Source organism: Dinoponera quadriceps, unplaced genomic scaffold (assembly GCF_001313825.1).
Source record: "Dinoponera quadriceps isolate SergipeBrazil2010 unplaced genomic scaffold, ASM131382v1 scaffold2512, whole genome shotgun sequence".
NCBI lineage: Eukaryota > Metazoa > Arthropoda > Insecta > Hymenoptera > Formicidae > Dinoponera > Dinoponera quadriceps.
The window spans coordinates 304,324-326,533 of NW_014556881.1; the positions used below are offsets into that span (position 1 = coordinate 304,324).

Genomic DNA, 22,210 nt, shown 5'->3' on the forward strand with positions numbered 1-22,210 from the left:
GGGGGGGGGGGGGGAGGGGGGAAGCGCGGCACTTCTGCGCTGCAACCGTACCGACCTTTCTCGCGTTTAGACGTTTCGCTGCAGCCGCAGGCTCGATACGGTCTCGAGGCGGCGTAACGAGGAGTGACGGGAGCTTCTATTCCGCTAATTGCCTCGTATAATTTCCTCTGCAATCGTCGAGAGATTCTCTTTCATTCGCTTCTGATAAAGTGTACTGCGTAATGAAACGGCCATTTTACGGTATTTTAAGGTGAGCTTCGTGCGATCCTGAGCGTATGATCGGCTGCGGTTCTTTTTTCTACAGAGGACTCTTTCTTACAAGTGCGTAATATTATTTAATATTATATAATATTTCTGGAGTATTAATAGATGGTTACAGGTTCGCCCCTAATAGTATTAAAAAAATAATATTACTTAATATTATTGTATATTATATATAGCTTAAAAATATTAAACTCTATGTATATATATATAATATATATAATTGTAGTTTCTTATTTCAAATGTATTGTAATATCAATTGTTTTACTATGTAAATAAAGTCGAAGTAATTTTGTGTAAAAATACGTTTTATATTTAAAAAATTATACATATATTTTTTAATTTATTTTAATTATTTATATATATTTCTCTATATTATTATTATAATTTTTTAAATATTCTAAGGACATTTTTATAATATGTGAAGAATATTATGTGAAATGGATATATATATCATCAATAGAACATTCCTATGATATTAAAAAATATTATATTACATTCTTAAAATATTCTAGGAATATTACGCGTTTATAGGGTTAATTGTTGTATTGACGCGATATATAAGTAAATCTGAATAAAAGGAGATATAATAATAAATTGGCTCAACAAGCATCCTCCTTTCATCTGTATTATCTATCATATTTATTAGAATCTATTTATATTAAAATGTTATGTATTATTACACGGATAGAGTTTATTAGGTTACAGCGTAATTTTGGAGGCAGATTCCTGAAGAAAAAACCCAAGATAACTGATATACGACGCTGACATGTTTGCTGGTTTTTGCATATTACGTGACTTTGAGATAATGCCGCGATGAACTGACTGACATTGCCGCTATATTTGCGCACATAGTTAATGAAACTTTCATATGCGTGAATAGCAATTCCATATTTGTCTAAAGTAAAAGCATTTGCGGTGGCAAGCAGCTCGCAGCATTGACGAACACATTTCCACGTGTACAAAACTGAAGAAAATGAAACGTCGGAATTTTGCACATTTATCGATAGCGGACGATCGTCCGTGGTTGTTCTGTTTATTTAACCTGAGCTTAAGCAAACTATATTTATAACCAGATTTTTCAAATTTCACTGAAAAAAAATTCAAAGTTGAAGGATTCGTATGGTGAGAATGATCGTAAGGACGGAAGATAAGCTCAACGATGAATTGGTTCCGAAGATCTCGATATATGACGTTTCGTTCCGTCAGAAAAACCTCTCTTCAACTGCAGATATTATTAATAAATGCCGTAGGTCTATTTAATTTAGTAAGTATCTTGGTATATTGTTTATTATTATAATATTTCATCGTATTTCACTGGCAAGATCATTATTTTTTACGATAATTTTTAAATTACAAAGTCGCCTGAAAAGGTTATTTCAATATACACGTATTTCGATCATACAGTGGAAATTCGCCAACTGCATAGAAAAACTGTTATATTTATATTTAAACTAATTGCGTCATGTTTTAATAAGATTGGCAATAACTTCAATTGGGGCTGGCTCAAGGGCGATCTGCAGCTGAAGAAAATTTGGGAATTGCCAGTTTTGCAACCTGATAATTCTGATGTGACGGATATCGATTGGATTAAGACCAGTTTGTATTCATTAACCTTATTTCTCTTGATTTAAGATATATTTTATTATCGCGCTGATATATATATATATATATTTTTTTTTTTTTTTCATGAAACTTATGCAATATTGAATATTTCCAGTTTTATCGCAGATCGTCGTGGCTCGATTTGTGATCAATAGTGTGTCCCTCGTCGCTCATATCGCTAATATCTATACAATATTAATGCGAGATCGGCAGGACTTGCTCATATTTTGGATGGTGCTCAGTTTCGTCAAAGACATCCTCCTGGAAGTTATCGTTGTTACCATTACTTTAATACTGTGGCGTAACGGAAGTATCACAACATCGCTTCTCGTCGAGTTTATAGCAAAGAAAGCAATACGGCTTGGTAAGTGAGCAGAAACAGAATCAATCTAGAAGAGGAAGCAGGGAGATATTTATTTTCTGTATTATTGTTTGTGTACATATTGGACATGTAACTTTTGCATTCTTGAAAAGATCGATAATACAATTATCATGAAGAGAGATTTCTCAATCTTGTTTCGACGTGAAATAATTTTATTTTTTTGCCATTTCGCATCTCTCGTAGCATAACGTGCGACAGCATAAAAAGTAAAACGAGAAAGGATTTATTACTAAAAAATTGTTTTTACTCAATTTATCTCTCCCGTGGAAAATGTTAGGATATTCGTCCCGCCGGCAATTCTCTCTGCTTACGGGATTAAATAATAAATTTTGTAAGAGTGTCAGTTATTCTAGCTATCTCAATTTGGAAATGGTGCACGACCCTTAATTGGTACATGCAACTGCGAAAAGTGGCGAAGCTCCGGGAGTTTTTCGAATCGATTGTACGGAGAAATGACACGGGGATTATCGACACGGTCGGAAGAGCCGGATATTCTCTGGACGATGCGAGTCTTTGCATAGCGATAGCCCGACGAGGTAAGTGCGCGAGCCTGCTGAGTTTGCACGAGTCTCCCGAGGAATCGTCCAACAGAGTGAAGCTTAATGGAGTGTGTCCCGAATTGCGGGCTACGAAATCCCTGACGACTCTGATCATCAACGATAGTTACGATACGAACGGTACGAACGATCACGACTCGATCGGCAACGACTTGAGCGTGGCGGAGAAATCGATGAAGATGCTCGATATCACTGCGGAGGATGTGATGGACGCACGCGCGAGAATACAAGAGCGCTCCTATTGGGACGAACGATATGCGACCGCAAGGATATTTAATCCGGTGGAAAATATGATGACACGTTTTCCTCGGGACAAATATGGAATAGAAGGTGCTCTCAGAAACGGCCGGGCCGCGGTAGACAATGAGGGAGGCGACGAAGAAAGAACTGCAGACATCGCTTTGGAAAAGGAGGATGCCGCCGGACGTTCTTCGACGGGGGAGGAAAAGGAAAAGGATAACAGCGAGACGGTTTTGCGGGACGGGAAGAAGGAAATCTCAACCGAGGGGTGGGAAGAAACGATTTCACTGCTAAAAAATGGACACGTTACGAGCGATAAAGTGAAAGGTCACATAGCAGTGACGAAATCAAGTAACTTTAATGTCGTGTCAGGGGAGAAGGAAGAAGAAGCACAGGAAGCTGCGAAAATTGTGCAAAATCCTTCGAAGGAATATGAAAGGAACCCGAAGGCCGAATCACGTTCTTCTCCTGTCAAAGACGCGGAAGCGGAATTTTCTCCCGTTCCTGTAGGCTACGAATACAAATTGATCGGCGAGGTTGATGAGAGAAAACATCCTTGCCGGGTCGAGACGGCCTTAGCTGTGAACGCAAATGGGAATTCTGAAAGTTCTGAAATGTCATCGCTTACGTGCCACTGTACTTTGAGTAGGAATATTAACTCCCAAAAGAACAAGGAGCACTCGCGATCGACTAATGTTGAGGACAAAAGTGACAGTCGCGACATCGGTGGGAAAAAATCGAAGGGTTTCGCTTCGGATATCGTCACGCAGGGGGACGAATCGAACGGACGTAGCTCCGCGTTGATACATTTGGGGCGTAGCTCGAAGAAACGAACGCAAACGTCCCGAGAATATTCGGGGACGGAAGCGGTCGCTGACTGGAACAGCGTGTCTCTGGTTGGGAGTGCACGTCCCTCGGGATACGAGAAAAGATCCGTCGCGGGCGACGAATCGGAAAATCGGAAGAGCGTTCAGACCGAAATCTCTGAGTCGGTGATTTCTTTAAGCGAGCAGCGCACACGGTCGCCCGATTTGCACGCAGTCAGCGATTTCGAGTCGTTCGGGAAGGAGACTTACGGGAAATTTCAGGTACACGGTATGACGGAGGCGAGCACTTTGGAAACTTATGATTTCATGCTGGAGGACGAGAAACGGGCAAGGACGAGAAACCGATACGATTTACGGCCGAACCGAAGACTATCTCTCGAGGAACGCGAAGCGATCGAGTTGAGAGCTTTAAAGGCTTACAACGAGCAAACCTTGTTGGAGGATAAGAAAGAGCTGGAGGCGCGCAAAAGATACGATTCGTCGTTGGGTTACGAGCGATCGGTGGTGAAGGTAGCCGAAATTTCCAAGGTGAGAGATTTGAAAACCTTCGAAGGCACCGCGCTGTTCGGGAATGAAGTAGAAACAATAACGGGGAAGGATTTATCGAGAAACTTCGAGCGATCGATCGACGATTTGAAATTGGAAGTTCCAGCAACTTACAAAGGGTTTACTTTTTCGGGTCGGAATCTGATCGACGGGAGAAAAAATGATTCGTCGAAGCATGCGGCGTCGTCAGCACGAAAGAAAGATACCGAAATTCCAATGGTAAATCTCGATCGTCTCTTGAACAACGATAATGTCTCCGGTTATCCTTCAGAAGCTGGAGTCATGAGTTGTTTATCCAAAACACGCGATGACACAGACAGTCATTTCGACCTGGACGATCGTAACGCGAGGCATGACATGACGCGTCCACTGAATCTCTGGGAGGTCACGAGGAATATCAAGTGGAGTCCTCATCCTCAAGGTATCATACTGACTAATAAAGGTTTGCTAGACGAACCTTCGGAAAACAAGAGATTTCGCGAGAGCCAACGCGACATCGTCGACAACGATACCGTCAGCGTATTACACAACGCTTTCTTCTTCAAGCCTGAGATCACAATAAGGATTTTCCGGCACGCTCAAACGAGACTCGAGGGGTCATCTCCGAATTTCGAGCGGCGCGAGGATTTCAGCGTGAATTTCATTTGCCGAGTGAACAATGAGATATACGTGCAAGATCGAGACTCGCTGCCCGATTCCCAGTGGATAACGGAAGGCCGGAATAACCTGAGCCATTCGTTTCTTCTCAATGTTAACAGCAATCACATCGCCGAAGAGGAAAATGGCCACGATTTGTGCATAATATTTATCGGTCGAGAAGAGGTCAGCGAATCGGAAACCTCGATTGCAGGAGATTTGGCCGAGCCTCGAGGAAACATGCATTTAAGCGTCGAAGATGTTCAAGCGACGAATATCTTAGTGTTCGATGCGAATTGCCAGACGGACCGTGCGATTAACGATAATTTACCAGTTCAATTTATAATCAGTGTGTTGAGGAACTTTGGTATCGAGGTGTCGCAAGAAAGTATACGAGATGTTTTGGCCGGACAGATCGAAGAGTACGGGGGTGCAAGTGACGTCGCTGTAATTAACGATTTTCCGTCCCATGTTTTTCATACGGCCGGTGTAAACTCCGTTGGAAGAAATAATTATACGTACGACCAAATTTCATCGAGTCAAGGTTATAACAACGACATGATCGAGGAAAAAAATCCAGAAATTTTGTGCTTGAACAATAATGGTTCGGATAATTTAAGTGCCACGTCATCTGTTAAATCGCTAAAATACGATAATTATTATGATTTACAAGATGAGAAATATTTGAGTGCTATCGATATTAATGTTAAAGATAAGGTATCCGAGAATAATTTATCTTTCGTAAATGTTGATAATGATGTTACGTCACGATCGTCAAATTTTGATAACAATGATGATGACGATCGTCAATTAGGCTATTTAAATGATGAAAAGGAGGAAAATGAGTTTAATCTCACTTTGGAAAACTCTACGGAAATATCTCCCACTAAGACGTTGTCACTTGTCAATTCATACAGTCAAACATCGATATTAAAATCAATTGGCGAAGAGCTTCAAAAACTGACACAACTTTCGAACGAGAACTTTCAAGCTACTTCAGAAAATGTCAAGAGAAAGCCAATTTCAAATTCAGATATTAAAAGTAACGATAACATTTTACAATCTCGAAATATTGAGATTTTAAAATTAACGAGTACGACGCAAAATGGCATAAGAAACAAAAATGAATGTAGACCTATTTACGGAAGAACAAAGGATTTTTTGACAGACCAATTTCTCGGAATATATTCGAGCGATGAAAGTGATATCAATTCTTTGCTCGAAAGGAACAGCTCAGAACCGACGGTGAATGGAGGTAGTTTGATGGAAGAGTTTTCTAATGACACTATACCGCCAAGAACATCTTCGAACATTTTTGCCGATAACTCCTCACATTCTCTCGATAACGAAAATTAATATGTGTTTATCTTGTAACTTAGTATGCAATATTTAATTAACATTTACCGTACGGGCGTCATGCAAAAAGAATTATTTGATTAATACGATACATAGTTGCTGTCAGGTAAATATCATAAAAATAGACATAATTGAGATTCGATTTGCGTTACATGTAAGTGAAATAATCGTTATAAATTTGTTGCACATGCCTTAGGCAACAGATTATTTTATATTGCCGTAGGGAATTCTTAAATAACAAGTAAATCTTACGATATATATATATATATTCTACAAATTAGAAATAATGTTCAAAAAGTCTATTCACAAATTCTGATGCTTTATTTTGTTCTATACAAGTTGCTGTTTTATTTCCTAGTGTTGCAATAATTTAATGCTGCAATGTAAGGTATCTTATACCTGTTTAATAAGGACTATGCTGCATTCTCAGTGCATACCCGCCGAATCCACTACAAATTTATTCGTAATATTATAAATTTATATTCGTAATATTATAAATTTATAATTCGAAATAATAGACAATATTACGCAGAAATTTATCAGTTCTGATATTATTATATGATATTATACCTCTGATATTATTATATGATATTATATATGATTTTATGCTTTTTGCGCAATAAAAGTTTTATACAAGTTTCGTGTTTATATATATGTACAAAAAAAAAATATATATATATTTATACTAAAAATTTCACATAAAGTAATCTAGTCATTGGTAACACGAAATTGCATCGTTTATGTGGTAACAAAAATATTTAATCAACAAACGCGCGACATGTTTAATATCGTACGAAAACACACTCGTATTAGTTCATTCGATTCATCACATTTTATAATTGACAACAATCAAAATAATAATATAATCAATATAAAAAATAAATACACAATATCTTAAAAAAGGAGAGATAGAAAGGTCTCTTTTTCAGAGAATTTATAAATATATATATAATTTAAATAAGTTGTTTTACAGAATGCACTGCTGAACAGAGAGCTGCTTGAACTTTACTACAAAGAACATTTGAATGTCAAAAAAGGTTTTTTTTTTCATTTTTACTTGCCCTATCGAGCATCCGTTTATCGCAATGAGATGTGTGAATAATTTCTTTTAGCATACATCATCAAGTCCCGGATCCGATTCAGGAACTACATAATTAGGATCACAGACGCTATCTCTGATAGCCTCCTTGACGTTCGCCTTGAATACCCTGTAATTGATATTACCATTGTTCAAAGTCCCGTACAAATATATCGGCAAGCGATTCGAAATCAGCCAGACACTTTGATCGTGCTCGTGATCCACTCTGATGTCATTCGGGAACACTAAAGATACGTTGCTGGTGCCGATCACCCCGAGATTTTGCGGTATGTACTCTTTCCTAGTGTCCCAGCACCACACGGAGTCTCTGGTGACCATGTTGAAGAACATGACGCCGTTCTTATCGATGGCAGACCCCGAAGCATGACCGTAGTCTTTCGCTCTGGGTCGCCCAACGGGCATAAATTTTTCCGTACTTCGATCCGCAACTTTTCTATCCCGGAAAATCGACGTGGACACAGCGAACTGCCGAAAGCTTGACATCGGATGGAAGAATAACGTTCTGTCGTCATGAATATCCAGAGGACTGAGAGCTATCCCGAATAACCCGTCAGTCCATTGGAACCTTATGCCATGCAGCTCGTATCTGGAAGCCAGAGGATCAGGATAGAAGAAGTGATGCTCGACCCTGTAAGCGGAGTTCTTAAAGAAATCGTATACGACGAGACCGTATCGCCAAACGTCAACCGAGTATGCTGTCGCTGAGCCGCAGTCGTTGTCTCTGATATCCACTGCGATGTTGATGTACAAAGAATCCTGCTTGATGTATTCATCCGGTAAAGTAAACTTCCTAATGAGGGTGTCGGTACGAAGGTCGAAGATATATATGGCGGGAGGACAGATCTGCTTAGATTTTTTAGCGAGCTCCGTTTTGCCAGAATCGAGAACCCATAGACGATCGCACTCGTCTACTTGGATTCGAAAGACGGAAGTCAGACCGTCGCAGCTTTCTAAAATTCATTGAAGGAGATTAGATAAGTAATGTGTATAAATAAACAGACATAAATATTATGTTATTATACACACACACACATACACACACACACACACGCATATACACACCCATATATAAATAACAAATAAAAATAATATAAAATATAAAGTAGCAAATATATGCGAAGTTAACATGAAGACAACCTGATTGATGCCAGTGCCAGTTGGGATATGGTTTCAACTTAGGGCTTTTTGTCTTCGAATATCTCGGCACGGTGGCTAAAGTCGCCGGTATACCAGCCCTCCATTTTGGTAGAGTAATAAAAACTTTGTCCCGCCAAACATCTAAGCCCAGAGGCAAATTATTTTCAGCTATGTAATCGCCCTTAAATATAGCATTGTCTCGCTCTTCGATATTGTTAAACTCAAAGTCGATCGTAGACCATGCGTATACCTGTGTTAAAGTAAAAAGACTCTTTTATTTATAAATATTTTTCGAAAAATTATTTTGAAATTTATTTGGTTAAAATTTAATTTAATTTAATTTAATTTTCACCAAGAAATGGCAACCCGTTAAAGAATATTTCATACATAATCATATATAAATATGCATAATTATACATAATTATACTAAATTATATATGAAACTTGTCCATGTATAATTATTTAATACTAATTATATAGGATTAGATATAATTATCTAATTACTATTGTGCCATTTTTTTTCTCTGTGCATACGAGAAGGTTTCAGCAAATCTCTTAACGTGGAAGAAATGTTTTTTAAAAATTTTTTTACAATATCAAAAATGCACAATAGTAATCAGATAATTATATCTAATCACATCTAATCATATATAATTATATATGATCAGTATTAAATAATTATGTACGAACAAATTTCGTGCATTGTTTAGTATAATTATGTATAGTTAATAATTATACTAACATACATATGTATATTTATATTTATGTGTAAAATATTTTTTTAACGATAAGACAAAAAATACTACGTACTAGTTCCATAGCTGGTCCAACGTAGTCGTCTGTAATATGTCCCGGCTCGAAACTGTCGCCAAAATCATGGAAATCTAATTGATTTACTAAATGAGGATCCGTGTGAAATGTATCAATGACTCTGCCAGTGGGTCTTGATAAATCACTTCTTCCCAGATTAGATGTAACAACATGGTGCCGCAATTGTGGTGTCGATCCGTAAGGATTGCCTGTGTTCGTATGTACCGGCAATTTTGACCAGCCATTGTGCTCATCGTAAGCCGATTTAGAGCCTTTGTAATTGATTGCCTATCAGCGAAAAAATTTTACGAGATATATTCTATGTTAAAAATCGCGTGGTTTAATCCGACTGATTCTTTTCTCAAATTATCAAGTTTGCAATGTCCATATTGTCAGAAAATACCCTGAATTCGGAAAATTAAAGAAAATATATATTAAATGTACATATATTTTGTATATTTTGTATATCGAATCAGTCAGAAAGTTCGATTCTCGAGTCAAATTTGACATTTTTGCACTAAATTTAAAGAAATTATTCATCGATTAGGTAGTCGCTGTCGTCTGCGATTCTTCGCCAATGTTCTCAAAGTATCTGTATATCTCTATAGCGCGCGGGGAGGAATATGGTTGATTTATCGTTGAAGAAGGCGGAAAACCGAGCGAAAACTTTTCTCGACCGATCCAATACAATCAATGTTATTTCCCTTAAAGGTATATTATACTGTTATATTCCTTCTTACGCGAGTCGAAGAAAAGTGCGGAGTGGAAACTGACGGAGTTAACGGCAGCGCGGGCGCCTGAAGCTCTCTAGATAAGATACCGGGGCCTGTGTAAGCTGCGAATTGCGGGCCTCCCATAAGCGACATTGATAACAACAGTGGCATCATATTAGCCATACCTGCGAAGGGAAATTTTTCAATATATATTTCCTCCGTGATATAATTTTAATTTCGTTCATTTATCCCGTACCCCGAATGATCGGCTACATTTCGCTACAGCGCTGCATTTAACAGAAACGAGGTGATAGAATTTAAATAACGAGAAACGAAAAAGCGCGTTAGCGCTCTCGATACGATTAGAAATCCAGCGCAATCTTCGCAGCGTCATACAATCGGCGAAAATGTATTTTCATTATTGAGGTAAGTAGGTCTCTTTGCGTACGCAAAATAATCACCAATATTCGATGAAAGTGCTATATACTAATTAAGAATTAATCGTTTGTCAAGCTGTAACGCGTGACAATAATGACGTGATAAACACGACACAGAGAAAGAGAGAGAGAGAGAGAGAGAAAAACACAACGTACTGATAATAATCTATTAGAATAAATAATGGGACGAAAGCAATTTTCAAACACACTTTTATATTGTTCCTTACTTACTTTAAGCAGTATGATTATAGTCGTTCTTTGGCGTAATGTAAATTTCGAATCCTGAGACTCTAAAGATACAAGAATAGATCGTGCTGTTGATTCTGACCTCTGCCGCGTTATCGTTATAAGTGATGTGTCAAACGCGAGAGGGACGAGTACTCAAGATGGCACCATGGATGTTACACGACTACTATATTCACTATCCGGGTCGTAAGTGTGTCTAGATCCTACGAAAGGAGAGAATGGCGAATCCCTTCTACCGAAGATGATTTTCCCTCTCGTCCGTGTAACGACTCCAGGCTCTAGTCACGGTATAGGTCATTGGCGGATGAGTTCATGGGAACTCGCGCATCTCCATCGTGAAATCGTGCAACTTTTTTCCCTCGTATGACTGCGTCAGAAATAAATTTCTAAACTTTTTACGTTAGCTATATGAGCTATTTCTCATCGTATTACACATTACGCACAATAATTGGGAAAGCGCTTGATGCTTCCTCAAAAAATAGGCAAGATTCTAGCAGTTGTAACTTTGTGAACTAAGTTTGTTCGAAAGTTATCGAAATTGAAATCTAAAATAAAGAATTTTGAACGGTCCCATCGTTTTTTTTTTCGTTCTTTTAATTTTGGTATTTTTTACATACCGAAAACGACGAGCTGGACAAAATCTCGTCGTTTTTGGTATGGAAAAATTACCCAAATTAAAAGAATTAAAAGATGATATAGATTATCTGAAAGTAGAGACTTCAAGCTTTAAAACTTTTTTTTCGATTTTTTTCGATTTCTTTGGATTTCGATAACTTTGATGAAGTTACAGCTGCTTGAATCTTACCTATTTTTTCAGGAAGCGTCAAGCTCTCCCCTAATTGTTGCGCGTGTTTATTCTATTTGCGATTTATCCTCTTATTTCTCGAAATTTTTTATGTTCATTATAATTTCTTCAAGTTCTTTATTTACCTTCTTGTTATTTCTTATCAGTAACGTATTAAAAAATTAAAAAAGGCATCAGTAACGTATTTGTTCGATGTCAAATAAAAATTGAAAATTCTAAGTTATTTGGAAGTTTAGAAAATGAAAATGTTTTTCAGCTTGACAGCTACGACAGCTTGAACTATCATGAAAACTCGTTTTCACTTGCAGAACTTCCAAGGTGAGAAATTGTCAACATTTTGTAATTATACGTTCGCTACCTCCATTCTACGTGCTTCGTACGTCACATGCTACACTATGCTACACTATAATTCAAAAAATTTATGAATGTAAAAGTGTGTGTTCAAGTCGAATGTTTATGCAAATGTCCTGGTTATGCAAATTACTTTGTATGTTGCACAACGTAAAATTCCGGAGTTTCTAACCCTTCTTAAAAATGAAAACTTCATGGTTGCGACAGCGTTTTCTGGAAGGCTGTCCATTTAGCCGCCCCGGCAAACACTATAATTGCACTTTTACGAGGCAACACCAGGTGTTTCTTTTTGCTGCAATGCTGCCACATTGTAGGCAAAACTCGTTTGAATTTTACAGCGTACAGCTGTAACAATGCGGATCCTGCGTTCGGTATAATTCAACTGTCTCTATGAACTGTTTCATTTTTAATCCATCTGCAGTCTGTTATTTTGAGTTAATTATCTCAGTGTAAAATACATTAACGATTATCTTTCTATCTTTCGATTTTCAGCTCTGAGAGTTAATTATTTTTTTTCGTGTACTTGAATGAAAGAGAGAGGAAAGAATGTTCGGAAACAAATGAATAATAATAGAACTGCGTTCGAAAACTTTACGCTGAGGATAGAATGAAATTTAATCAACCAATTATGATAAAGAAATCTTGGTTCTTTTTACCCTGATTAAGTCAATTAAATGCAACTCTAATAAATGTACAACGATTAACACGCACAGATATTCGAAATATATTGCGAATAAATTCAAATTCAACGTTAATCTTGACATTAATAGTGTTTTTCTTTTAGTTTCCTTGACATAGATGTAAATACCGGGTTATAAGCACGATGAAAGTAGCGTGACTTTTTCCACCGACTGCTGATTAGTTCCGCACAGGTGTTGTTGAACTTACGATCTCTGCGTGGCAAATTGCTCGGTTGAAGTTTTTCACGGTTACGCAGCTCACGTTGCTGCTTGAAATTAGAATCATCCTTGGTACTCCCGAAAGCACAATTAGGCGGAACGTAAATATAATTGTTGGATCGGCTGGTTTGCCTCGGCGTCCACAGCTGTTGGAACGACAACCACTCGGTCCTTTGTACACCTTTGATGCCTCTCTTCTTTCTCGTCATGGCGTGTCTGGAAGTACAATACAAGATGATGCAGCGGGCTGATTGTGCGAAAATGGTAATTAAGCCGTGAGGAAAGTTGAGATAGCCGACATAACGTAACGTAACGTTTATTCGCGGATAATCATATTACGATCACAGGCTGACTACAAGTGCCGTCTTGGAAACGAATGCGAAAATGTAGAAAACGCGAGAGCTATAAGTATTGTCACTTACATTTAATCCTATAGTTTATTTAGAAACGTTTGTAAATGGGTGCGATGTTTGTACGTTTGTTACGTTGTCGTTTCAGTATGGTTTTTATATATAGTTATAATTTTATATTATAATGGCTCAATACAGGAACTGTAATTTAGGAGTCAAAAGACTTAATATTTATTTATTCTTTGTACATGACAATTTATTTAATTAGTTAAAAATATTTAAAATTTGTATTAATTTCTAAATTCTAAGTTCGAAATCTGTTTTTTTTTAGATTAGAATTAAAATGCACAGATGTGACGTTAGTGTAGGATTTTCGAAACTTTAATTTTTACGGGAGAGACTGAGTGTCAGTGTACGTTTTTGCGCTCGGTGAAATCGGCGGTAATTGCGTCCATACCTGGATAATTTCGTGCCTACGCATTTTATCGATAGTATCATAATTTATTGCATGTGTGGCGTAATAAAAGAGAAAGAGAGCAGAGAAATTTGAAAAAAATAGTTACGTTTATATTATGAACTGCGTTTGCAGAAATACTTATAAACTGAACAAATAAATATAACAAAAACAATGTAGGATTTATAAGCTGCCTTAATCTCTCATGAATAATACGAATTTTTATTTTATTACAGTAACAACGAAGAGTAATTATTAAAATATTATATTTTGACTAACTTTAATAAAAATTAAAACAATACACATCGTTTCCCATTATTGTAATTTTCCGCAAATACCCACTATAATATCGAAATGGTTTTATACTTTTATATTTATTGCAGATTTCTGTGCGCTGACTCATCTGCTATATATTTACAATATACAATATACGATAACATAAATATTTCATGCTTTACAATCTTCTTTTTATAAGAAAGAATTATTCTTTAGAGCATTAGAGCATACATCCACATTTGTAATTATTAGACTGCTTCAAAAGCATAAAATAATTTCTCATCTTGGAATGGAGTCGGACTTGTAAGAGAACTTTCAAAAGTTTGTAATTACATTTCTATTGGCGAATTCGATTATGTGCACTAGTGCGCACCGAGTGCGCACTAAGGCTCGCTTCATAGCCCGTTCTTATGCTTAAGGATCGTCTTAAATACGTCTTCAAATATTTCTAAGTCAATAAAATAATCTGTACAACAACCATACGAAATGTTTCATCGGCTAAGAAGTTTTCGAATTATAATCTTCCTGCCACATTGTATTTTATCAATTTTATATTGTTTTTGATTTAGTATCGATCCGATTATATGTTATACAATCGTAAGTATAAAAGCACTTACTTTTCGCGTAATGCAGCACGAAGATGGAATAAAATATTTTTTTCATACATTACATGAGAAAAGAGCTATTTTCAAATTGCTGTATCTCGAAAACGGAAAATCGTAACGAAACCAAACAGAATGCACTTTAAAGCTAAAAGTTGATACCTTCGCGTGACATTCCCGAAATTTAGAAAGTAATTTACTGTCAATGCTACAACCCTCATGAAAACCATAAAAATCGTCTCTTTGACGGTATTTGGTTTCTTTCACGCCATTTTTCTCAAAATTGCGACGCGACAGCTAAATTTGGATAACGGATTCGCGTTCAACGGGCAAAAAAAAACGGAAACGACTATTCACACTCGTGTTGCGAAACAATGTCGGATGGTGTTATAAATTAAGTTTAAAGCAGGTAGTTGACTCCGAGCTGATGAGAAATCTGCAATTAAGATGCAATTAAGATACCACGCACGTTCTTCTTCCCGATAACGTTGTCGACGTTTCGGATAGCGCTGCAACTCGCGACCCACGCACAGTCGTACGTGCGTATGCAGGCGTTCCTTCTTTCACCGGAATGCAACGGCCAGGCGAATTCACTCTACCTGAAATGGCATGGCACTTCCGTTCCTGTAACTCGTTCGCCAAGCGAAGCGAGACGTTCTTTCGACTTTAACATCAATGCCACTTTCCATCGCAGATTAAGAGAACAGCTTTTCGCTTTCGCACTTACACTACTTCCTTCTGCGATCGGCGACGAACGTTACAAGCACAACATCGATACTCACGTGCATTGACATCTCCTGGGACGCGTACAAGGCTCGCTAAATTCAAGATTCGCGCGCTCCACGTATCAACGACCGCTTTGTAATTATCTAATCTTGTAATTATCTAATCTATTCGCCTTCGCGACTATCTGTACTTTATTATCACTGTTATAATTGACTAGCAACAAATAACATGTGATTGAGCATGCGAATTATCGTCGCATTTTCACGTTTCATTTCGACACACACTGGAATTGTCGTTACTCGCGACGCATGATCGGAGCAATGTGGGACACTCGGCTAGAGAAACGCGATGTTGATTCGGCACTCTTGCAACGAGTACTGGTAAAGTTACGCGATATTTTGCGCCCTTTACCCGCACCTTCTCCATTTAAGTCCCAGGCATGCGCCATAACGCGATTCGTTATTTCCTTCCGATTTCATATCCCGTCTAATTACCGACGATCTATCAAGCACTAAGAAGTGGATTATCCATATGATTACGTACATTACCGCATAATGTCTATTGTAGCGTTTTAATAATTATATAATTACAAAACGATAGATTGTAGTAATGCCGTCTCGCTTTGATTTTTGTAAGATAATTTTGTATAAACTGCCGCATTTGAGAAAGAGAAAGAATTTCTTTTATAATTTCTTACTACATCCCGGACATTCTATATATAAAATAACGTTTTTCATATGCAGACATATATATATTCTATGTACATAATTTTATCGGGGAATTTCTATATTATTCATGTATATTACACTTATTATTAGATGAAAATTTCTAAAACACACACACATTTCAAAACATATGAACTTATTGTTGATATCCAAAATGTCTAAAATATATCTAAAAATTTTAGATATGTAAAATATCTAAAAGATACCAACAAATATTTCGGATATTTAAAATATATTTAAAAATCTAAAATATCTAAAATATCTAAAATATCAACATACACAGCATACATTTTTCTGAAAAAAATATATTTTCTCTATGAATATAAATATTTATTTTACTTAATGCTTATTTTCGATATCACCTCGAATGTTGTAATCAGTTTGTGGATATTTTTAAAGCGAAATGTTACTTCTTGGATATAAATTATTTTTTATTCGATCGCATAATTCTTTTGGAAAATCTAATCTCAACTAATTTCTGCTTGTTATACACATCATAATGTTAGGATATTTTCTAAAGACTTGTTATGTATAGACGCGCAGTAAGCAATAAGCCAAATATTAGCCTGTAATGCAAGTTTCACGTTACATTAATTTTTCTCTTAAGTAACTTTCTCCTAAAACGCACTCATGCTTAACGTATACATTAAACATATATATATATATATATATATATTAAACGTACACGCGAGTGATTTGAATTTACAAATATCTGAATTTATAAATATCTGAGTATAACTAATTTTAATAATAAGTCCGAGAAAGTGGTTTTTACGTGCTAATTGTGTAAATAATATATTAAATTTTTCAATAATATATTAATATTTAAATTTAATTTAAATATTATTTAAATTAAATATTAATCAAATTTATATTTTGAAATATTTAAAAAAGATAAAATAGGATAACATGAAAAGAGTAAAAGAAATAGAGAGAGAAAGAGAGAGAGAGAATCTATTTCGATCGGTTTTTCTTAATCAAGTTTACTTAATTAAGCTCACTGTTCTTTTATATCAATAAAAATTCATTGAATTTTCTTAGTTTTCTTGATTTTATACTTACAATAATCCTTATTACTATGATTGAGTACAAACAGTACCAGCTGTCAACTGAGCGACATCCGCTTTCATAATACGAAAATTCACGTCTGAAAAATCCATAGTACCAGCCATGATTTTCTGAAAACGATCAGTCACTATCCAAACTTCTTCATTTGTGCCTGTTATGTATTTTGGTATTATTTTAACGCCACTAACAAATTGCAGTCTTTTGGGATCGTGGGCCACGATACCCTGCGAATCAAATTAGATCATATTTTAATTTTTTCTAAATATATATAAATAAGTAAATAAATGAATATATATATATATATATATATATATATATATTGTTACGTCTNTAAACCATGTATAAATGGATATAGATATTATATGTGTAACTTTTTTAAAATCAGATTTTACGTGAGTTAAACTGACCAAGGTGTCTTTATTAAGCGGTTTGCAGGTGTTCCAACATGCCAAGGACAGTTCTGTAGGCAAACCTAAAAACAATATACCATCCGACGATACAGCCATAGCCGCAGCTTGGCTGGGAATAACATCTGGTATCGTGTGATAGCGCACTTTAGAATTGTGTCGCGAGTTTTTCAGATCGGTAGTCCCCGCACTGCTCATATCATGGGAAGACATAGATCTGAAATAGAGGACGGGTATGTCCGGATGCTTCGCCATTCCGAGGATGCCATCCTGAAGTGTGAAACTTTCGCCCAGGATAGTGTAATTCGTAACGGCTGGATCTGCACGAAATAGTTTGGACTCGAGTCGCCATAATTGGCCGCGGTCGTAAATTACGAGCCCGTATCCTGAGATATCCGCCATGTATACCTAACGAAGGAAACTCGCGTTGCAAAAACTTTGCAATAAATTTATGCTAAATTCTAGAAGCTTAAAACAATTTTCCGGACAATTAATTTCCTTATTAGCATTTTGATATGTGCAAACTTGGAATTCCCCGTTGAGCGTAACGAATGCTTCATTGCTCATTACGGAGTACACAGCAGCTGCATCGCGTGATCATTTAGCACACTTACGGTTGTATTTGTACAATGAGGCCCGTGTGTCTCGACAATCGGAGTAACCAGCCGGCCCACGTCTGTCTCGGAATTTTGCGATAGTTCAATCGGTATCTTCACTCTTTTGATCAACTTATCCGTAGCGAGATCGAAAACGAGTAACTGCGCCGAGCATATTACCTCTGATCCGATTTTACCGTTGTCTAACACCCACAATCTATTACATGGATCGATCTGAGGCAAGATATTACAAAAGTTCTTATCAAAAGATATATTATAAAATCGCAATGCCAAGTGCACAGACCGGTTTTAACCTTTTGCACTCCGAATTATATTTCAAAATCATATAAAACGAGTACTCACAGTATTTGTACTGAGAAGTCTTATGCTATATTGCTATAATATTGTACTAATAATATAATATAATATTGCACTAATTGAGTAAGTTCTCTCGAATAAGACAAAGCGGCCATTAAAATTAACTGGAGGAAGTTCCAAGCTCCTGAGATAAAAACTGATGTCGAGTCACACTCGACATAGGAGTACAAAGGGTTAATATACTTTAATTACTACGCTTTCTAACCGTTGCTTTCAATCTAGATATATGCGTGTGATTGAAAGTTGCAATAATCCTAATAATAATATAAGTATTACGGCACACGTATGCCGGTTTCAGGAATGGGTGATCAAACTTCCAAAATTATTCCGGTATTAAACAGGATTATAATAATATTTATAAATAATAATAATAATTATAAATATTAATAGAAAACGGTTTTTACATGATGTTTCTCGTTGTGTATACACGGAGCACGATTTTAAAAAATAACCACAAGGAGCGATCGCTCGTTAGAATTATAATTAACTTACCGCTACTCTATAAACACTGGTGATCCCGTTGCAGTCTCCTCTTTTAGTCCACTCCCAACTAGGGTACGGTTGCAGAAGGGGGCCACCAGGACCTCTCCGATTACCGATCACGTTCAAACTCGACGGAACTCCGTCGGCTCTTATAATAGTTACAAAAATTCTTCCGTCTGCTCGAAGAAAATCAATACGTATATAAAGTTGTCGCAAATTATCAAATATCTTTGGTAATTAATTACAATCTTATTTAGATAAATCATTTTACATGTCTTTTCTTATATTCACAGGCTATCTATTTTTCAAGTAGTCGAGAAAATAAAAATATTTAACGAAAGTATCACTTGTTTACCTTTAACATTGATTCCCAGCGCATCTCAAAATATTATAACATAGAAAAAAATATAATCAATTATTAAATAATTATGTTAAGTATCACCTTTCGCATGATCGGTGTCAATAATTATAGGCTTTGTGTAGTTGTAATCGCCCGATGCTATCGCTGCTTCCCTATGGCTCTCGCTTTCCCACTCGTAATCGAAGTACTTCCATTTGTAAACTGTTTCTAATTGTACATGACTTGCGATCACATTGATGGAAGCGATACCGGCGCATATCGATAATGTTTTTATTACGTTTGACATATTGCTTTTCCCACTTGGGTTACCTCTGATTACTCTCTGTTAGATAATTTTGAATAGTTTCGTCATTTAACCAATAAAGATCTCACGTAAAATAATTCACTTTAGAACTTGTAACTCGAGTAAGGACATCGGTTTCCTCGTGTGTTTATAGACAAATCCTGTTGAGCAATCGACTTATCAACACAGACTGAGTGTCAATAAAGTTAAATTGTCATGCTTCCAGCGAATTTATAAGGACGACGGGCACAGAGCCATACGCCGACATAGTCACACCTGTATGAATATTTACCGGAGCGAGCTATAACAAGATACTTCCTCGTAACAAATGAAGCACATGCGGTTAAGTAGCTGTGAATTTCCGTGAGAATGTTCGCCTATATGCGATATCTAACACTTGCATCAATGACCTCATTTCATAAAATATATTACGGCATAATGATGATAACAACGATAATGACGACGAAAAATGTATTATAGGTATTATTTACGTGCGAATAACGCTCTCACTCAATGTATCGCATCCTATGGAAAGTGCTTCCTTTTGTTTTTTTTTCTCCTTCCCTTCAATACGCTTTCACAAAGCATCTTTATTAGTCATGAATGTCTTCCTTTATACGAACTATTTTCCATATTACGATTTTGCGAGTCAAACTGAACTTTGTAGCCACTTAAAACATTATTCAGGATTCTCGTGATGTATCACGAGAATATTATTGCGCAACAGGATTTCCCAGGATAATTTCTCGTCATATTTTGAATTGTCTTCATTACTTTTTAACTATGCTTACATTAGTAATATAAATATTAATAATGTAGCGCAACTTTTCCATCAGCTTTTTGTATTGAATGACGCGTATGTAAGTATTTATAGAACTGGGTTATTGTTTAAATACTAAATAATGTTTATTTAAACAATTGTATTATATTTTCCGTAATCGAAGAAGAAAATAAGAGGAATTCTCTTTTTCCAATAAGGGATTGCAGAGTCAGCGTCCAATGTACCATATAAAAATATACGAAAGACAATTATAACGCTTCATATAAATAATTTTTATTTTTTGTATGGAAATATGCCACTTTATTAAATAAAATCAAAGTCCATGTCTAAATTTTAGAAGTGTGTTTCACGGAATTACGTTCTCCTTCGGTTGTTGCCCCGTATTGCACCATCGTGACATTTAATACACACGTTAGTCGCAGAAGTATGATTGCATATTTCTTACCGAGAGTACGAGGACAACTATGTTACGGAATGATTATCAGTTGCCACCATTTAATAAATTAAACATGGGCAAATTGCTCGATTGCAGAATCGTACCAACAATTATAGATAAGTTCCTTTTCACGCTCGCTCTGGTTCGCACACATTTATTGTACATATGTGAAATATGTACTTCTATAGATTCTAAACTCAAATTTGAGAACACATTTTTTCGAGTCAAACTGAACTATATATAGAATATATTTTTAATATTACTCAATCGAAAAATTCAAATCTAACTCTAAATATCGTATTTATATTTAAGAGTATTTCTTTTAAAGCTGTTGTCTCACGTGCTCAGATTGGAGTTTAGAGTTAGATTTAAATTTTTCGGTTGAATCATACCAAATTCGTGACATTATATTTGCGATCGCAATTTAAGTAGAAAACTCGGTCTAATTCTAAACTAAAATTTAAGTTTTACATTAGACTTTCACGCTCGCTCTGGTTCGCACACATTTACTGTACATATATGAAATATGTACTTCTATAGATTCTAATAAGAAGTTTCAAATAACGCGACTATTGACACAGGTTTGAAACTGACTTTTTCCGCTCCACTGCCTGTATATCCTGGCACAAACACGCCCGTTCACTGTACTCTTGTTTGGCCTTTTAATCTACGAGTTGTTTACAACGAATTATTTATATAAGTTATTAGCATCTTAATTCACAAAGTATCGATATTTTTGCTCATTGCGCTTGATAAATATTAATAATTTTTGTAAATATAAATAGCGAGGTATATATTACATGGACATATTACATTAATAGAAATGATTCTATATATGGTTGACGTAAAAATATCGAAGTTATTTGAAAAAAGGCTCAGGTGTACAAGAAACTTTCTTATTGAATTGTACGTGAGAGGACAAACAACAAGCTGGGGCTCTCTCTGCTGCATTACTTTTCGTGTGTTAAAGCATATTTCAGTGTTATTTGTTGCTGTCATTAATTATGAGCACGCAGGAATGCACATACACACACACACACACATACACACACCACACACACACACACACACATGCAGATACAAAAAAATTTTTAAGTGAAATCACCGTGCTATGTGAGTAGCGATCATTCATGTTCAGTAGAAGATTTCTTAACAGTAGACAAAAAACTCCTAACAACGTCACTTTAAAGGGAACAAGTCATTCGATGCAATAATTTCCTTTTTGAACACGTGTAACTTTATATAAATAAGACGGCATATATATATTATTAATCGTTAAATTTATTCTAATCTCAGGGTTAAATTTTATGATCTACAAAGCTCATTATTTTTTTTTTCTTTTATCTATACAGATAAACAAGATTAAACACCTAATGT

General features: G+C 36.1%; 3 protein-coding genes across 3 annotated transcripts; 1 reads left to right on the forward strand and 2 right to left on the reverse strand.

Annotated features, from left to right (window-relative positions):
* Window positions 1–831: 831 nt before the first annotated feature.
* Window positions 832–7,004, forward strand: LOC106748375. The gene is made up of 4 exons (XM_014626829.1): window positions 832–1,528; window positions 1,740–1,860; window positions 1,982–2,230; window positions 2,602–7,004. Exons 1-4 carry the CDS (start codon window positions 1,424–1,426, stop codon window positions 6,408–6,410), a joined length of 4,284 nt encoding a protein of 1,427 aa, XP_014482315.1. The 5' UTR covers window positions 832–1,423; the 3' UTR covers window positions 6,411–7,004.
* Window positions 7,005–7,518: 514 nt separating this feature from the next.
* LOC106748356 (protein yellow-like) lies at window positions 7,519–10,352 on the reverse strand. The gene is made up of 4 exons (XM_014626785.1): window positions 10,197–10,352; window positions 9,457–9,744; window positions 8,647–8,896; window positions 7,519–8,459 (listed from the first exon to the last, which is right to left on the reverse strand). The coding sequence occupies exons 1-4, from the start codon at window positions 10,350–10,352 to the stop codon at window positions 7,519–7,521; spliced, it is 1,635 nt and encodes a 544-aa protein (XP_014482271.1).
* Window positions 10,353–12,200: 1,848 nt separating this feature from the next.
* Window positions 12,201–19,619, reverse strand: LOC106748354 (major royal jelly protein 1-like). Its single transcript, XM_014626783.1, has 8 exons — window positions 19,415–19,619; window positions 18,982–19,148; window positions 18,130–18,345; window positions 17,516–17,923; window positions 17,135–17,332; window positions 13,454–13,458; window positions 12,897–13,123; window positions 12,201–12,370 (listed from the first exon to the last, which is right to left on the reverse strand). The coding sequence occupies exons 1-8, from the start codon at window positions 19,617–19,619 to the stop codon at window positions 12,201–12,203; spliced, it is 1,596 nt and encodes a 531-aa protein (XP_014482269.1).
* Window positions 19,620–22,210: the final 2,591 nt, after the last annotated feature.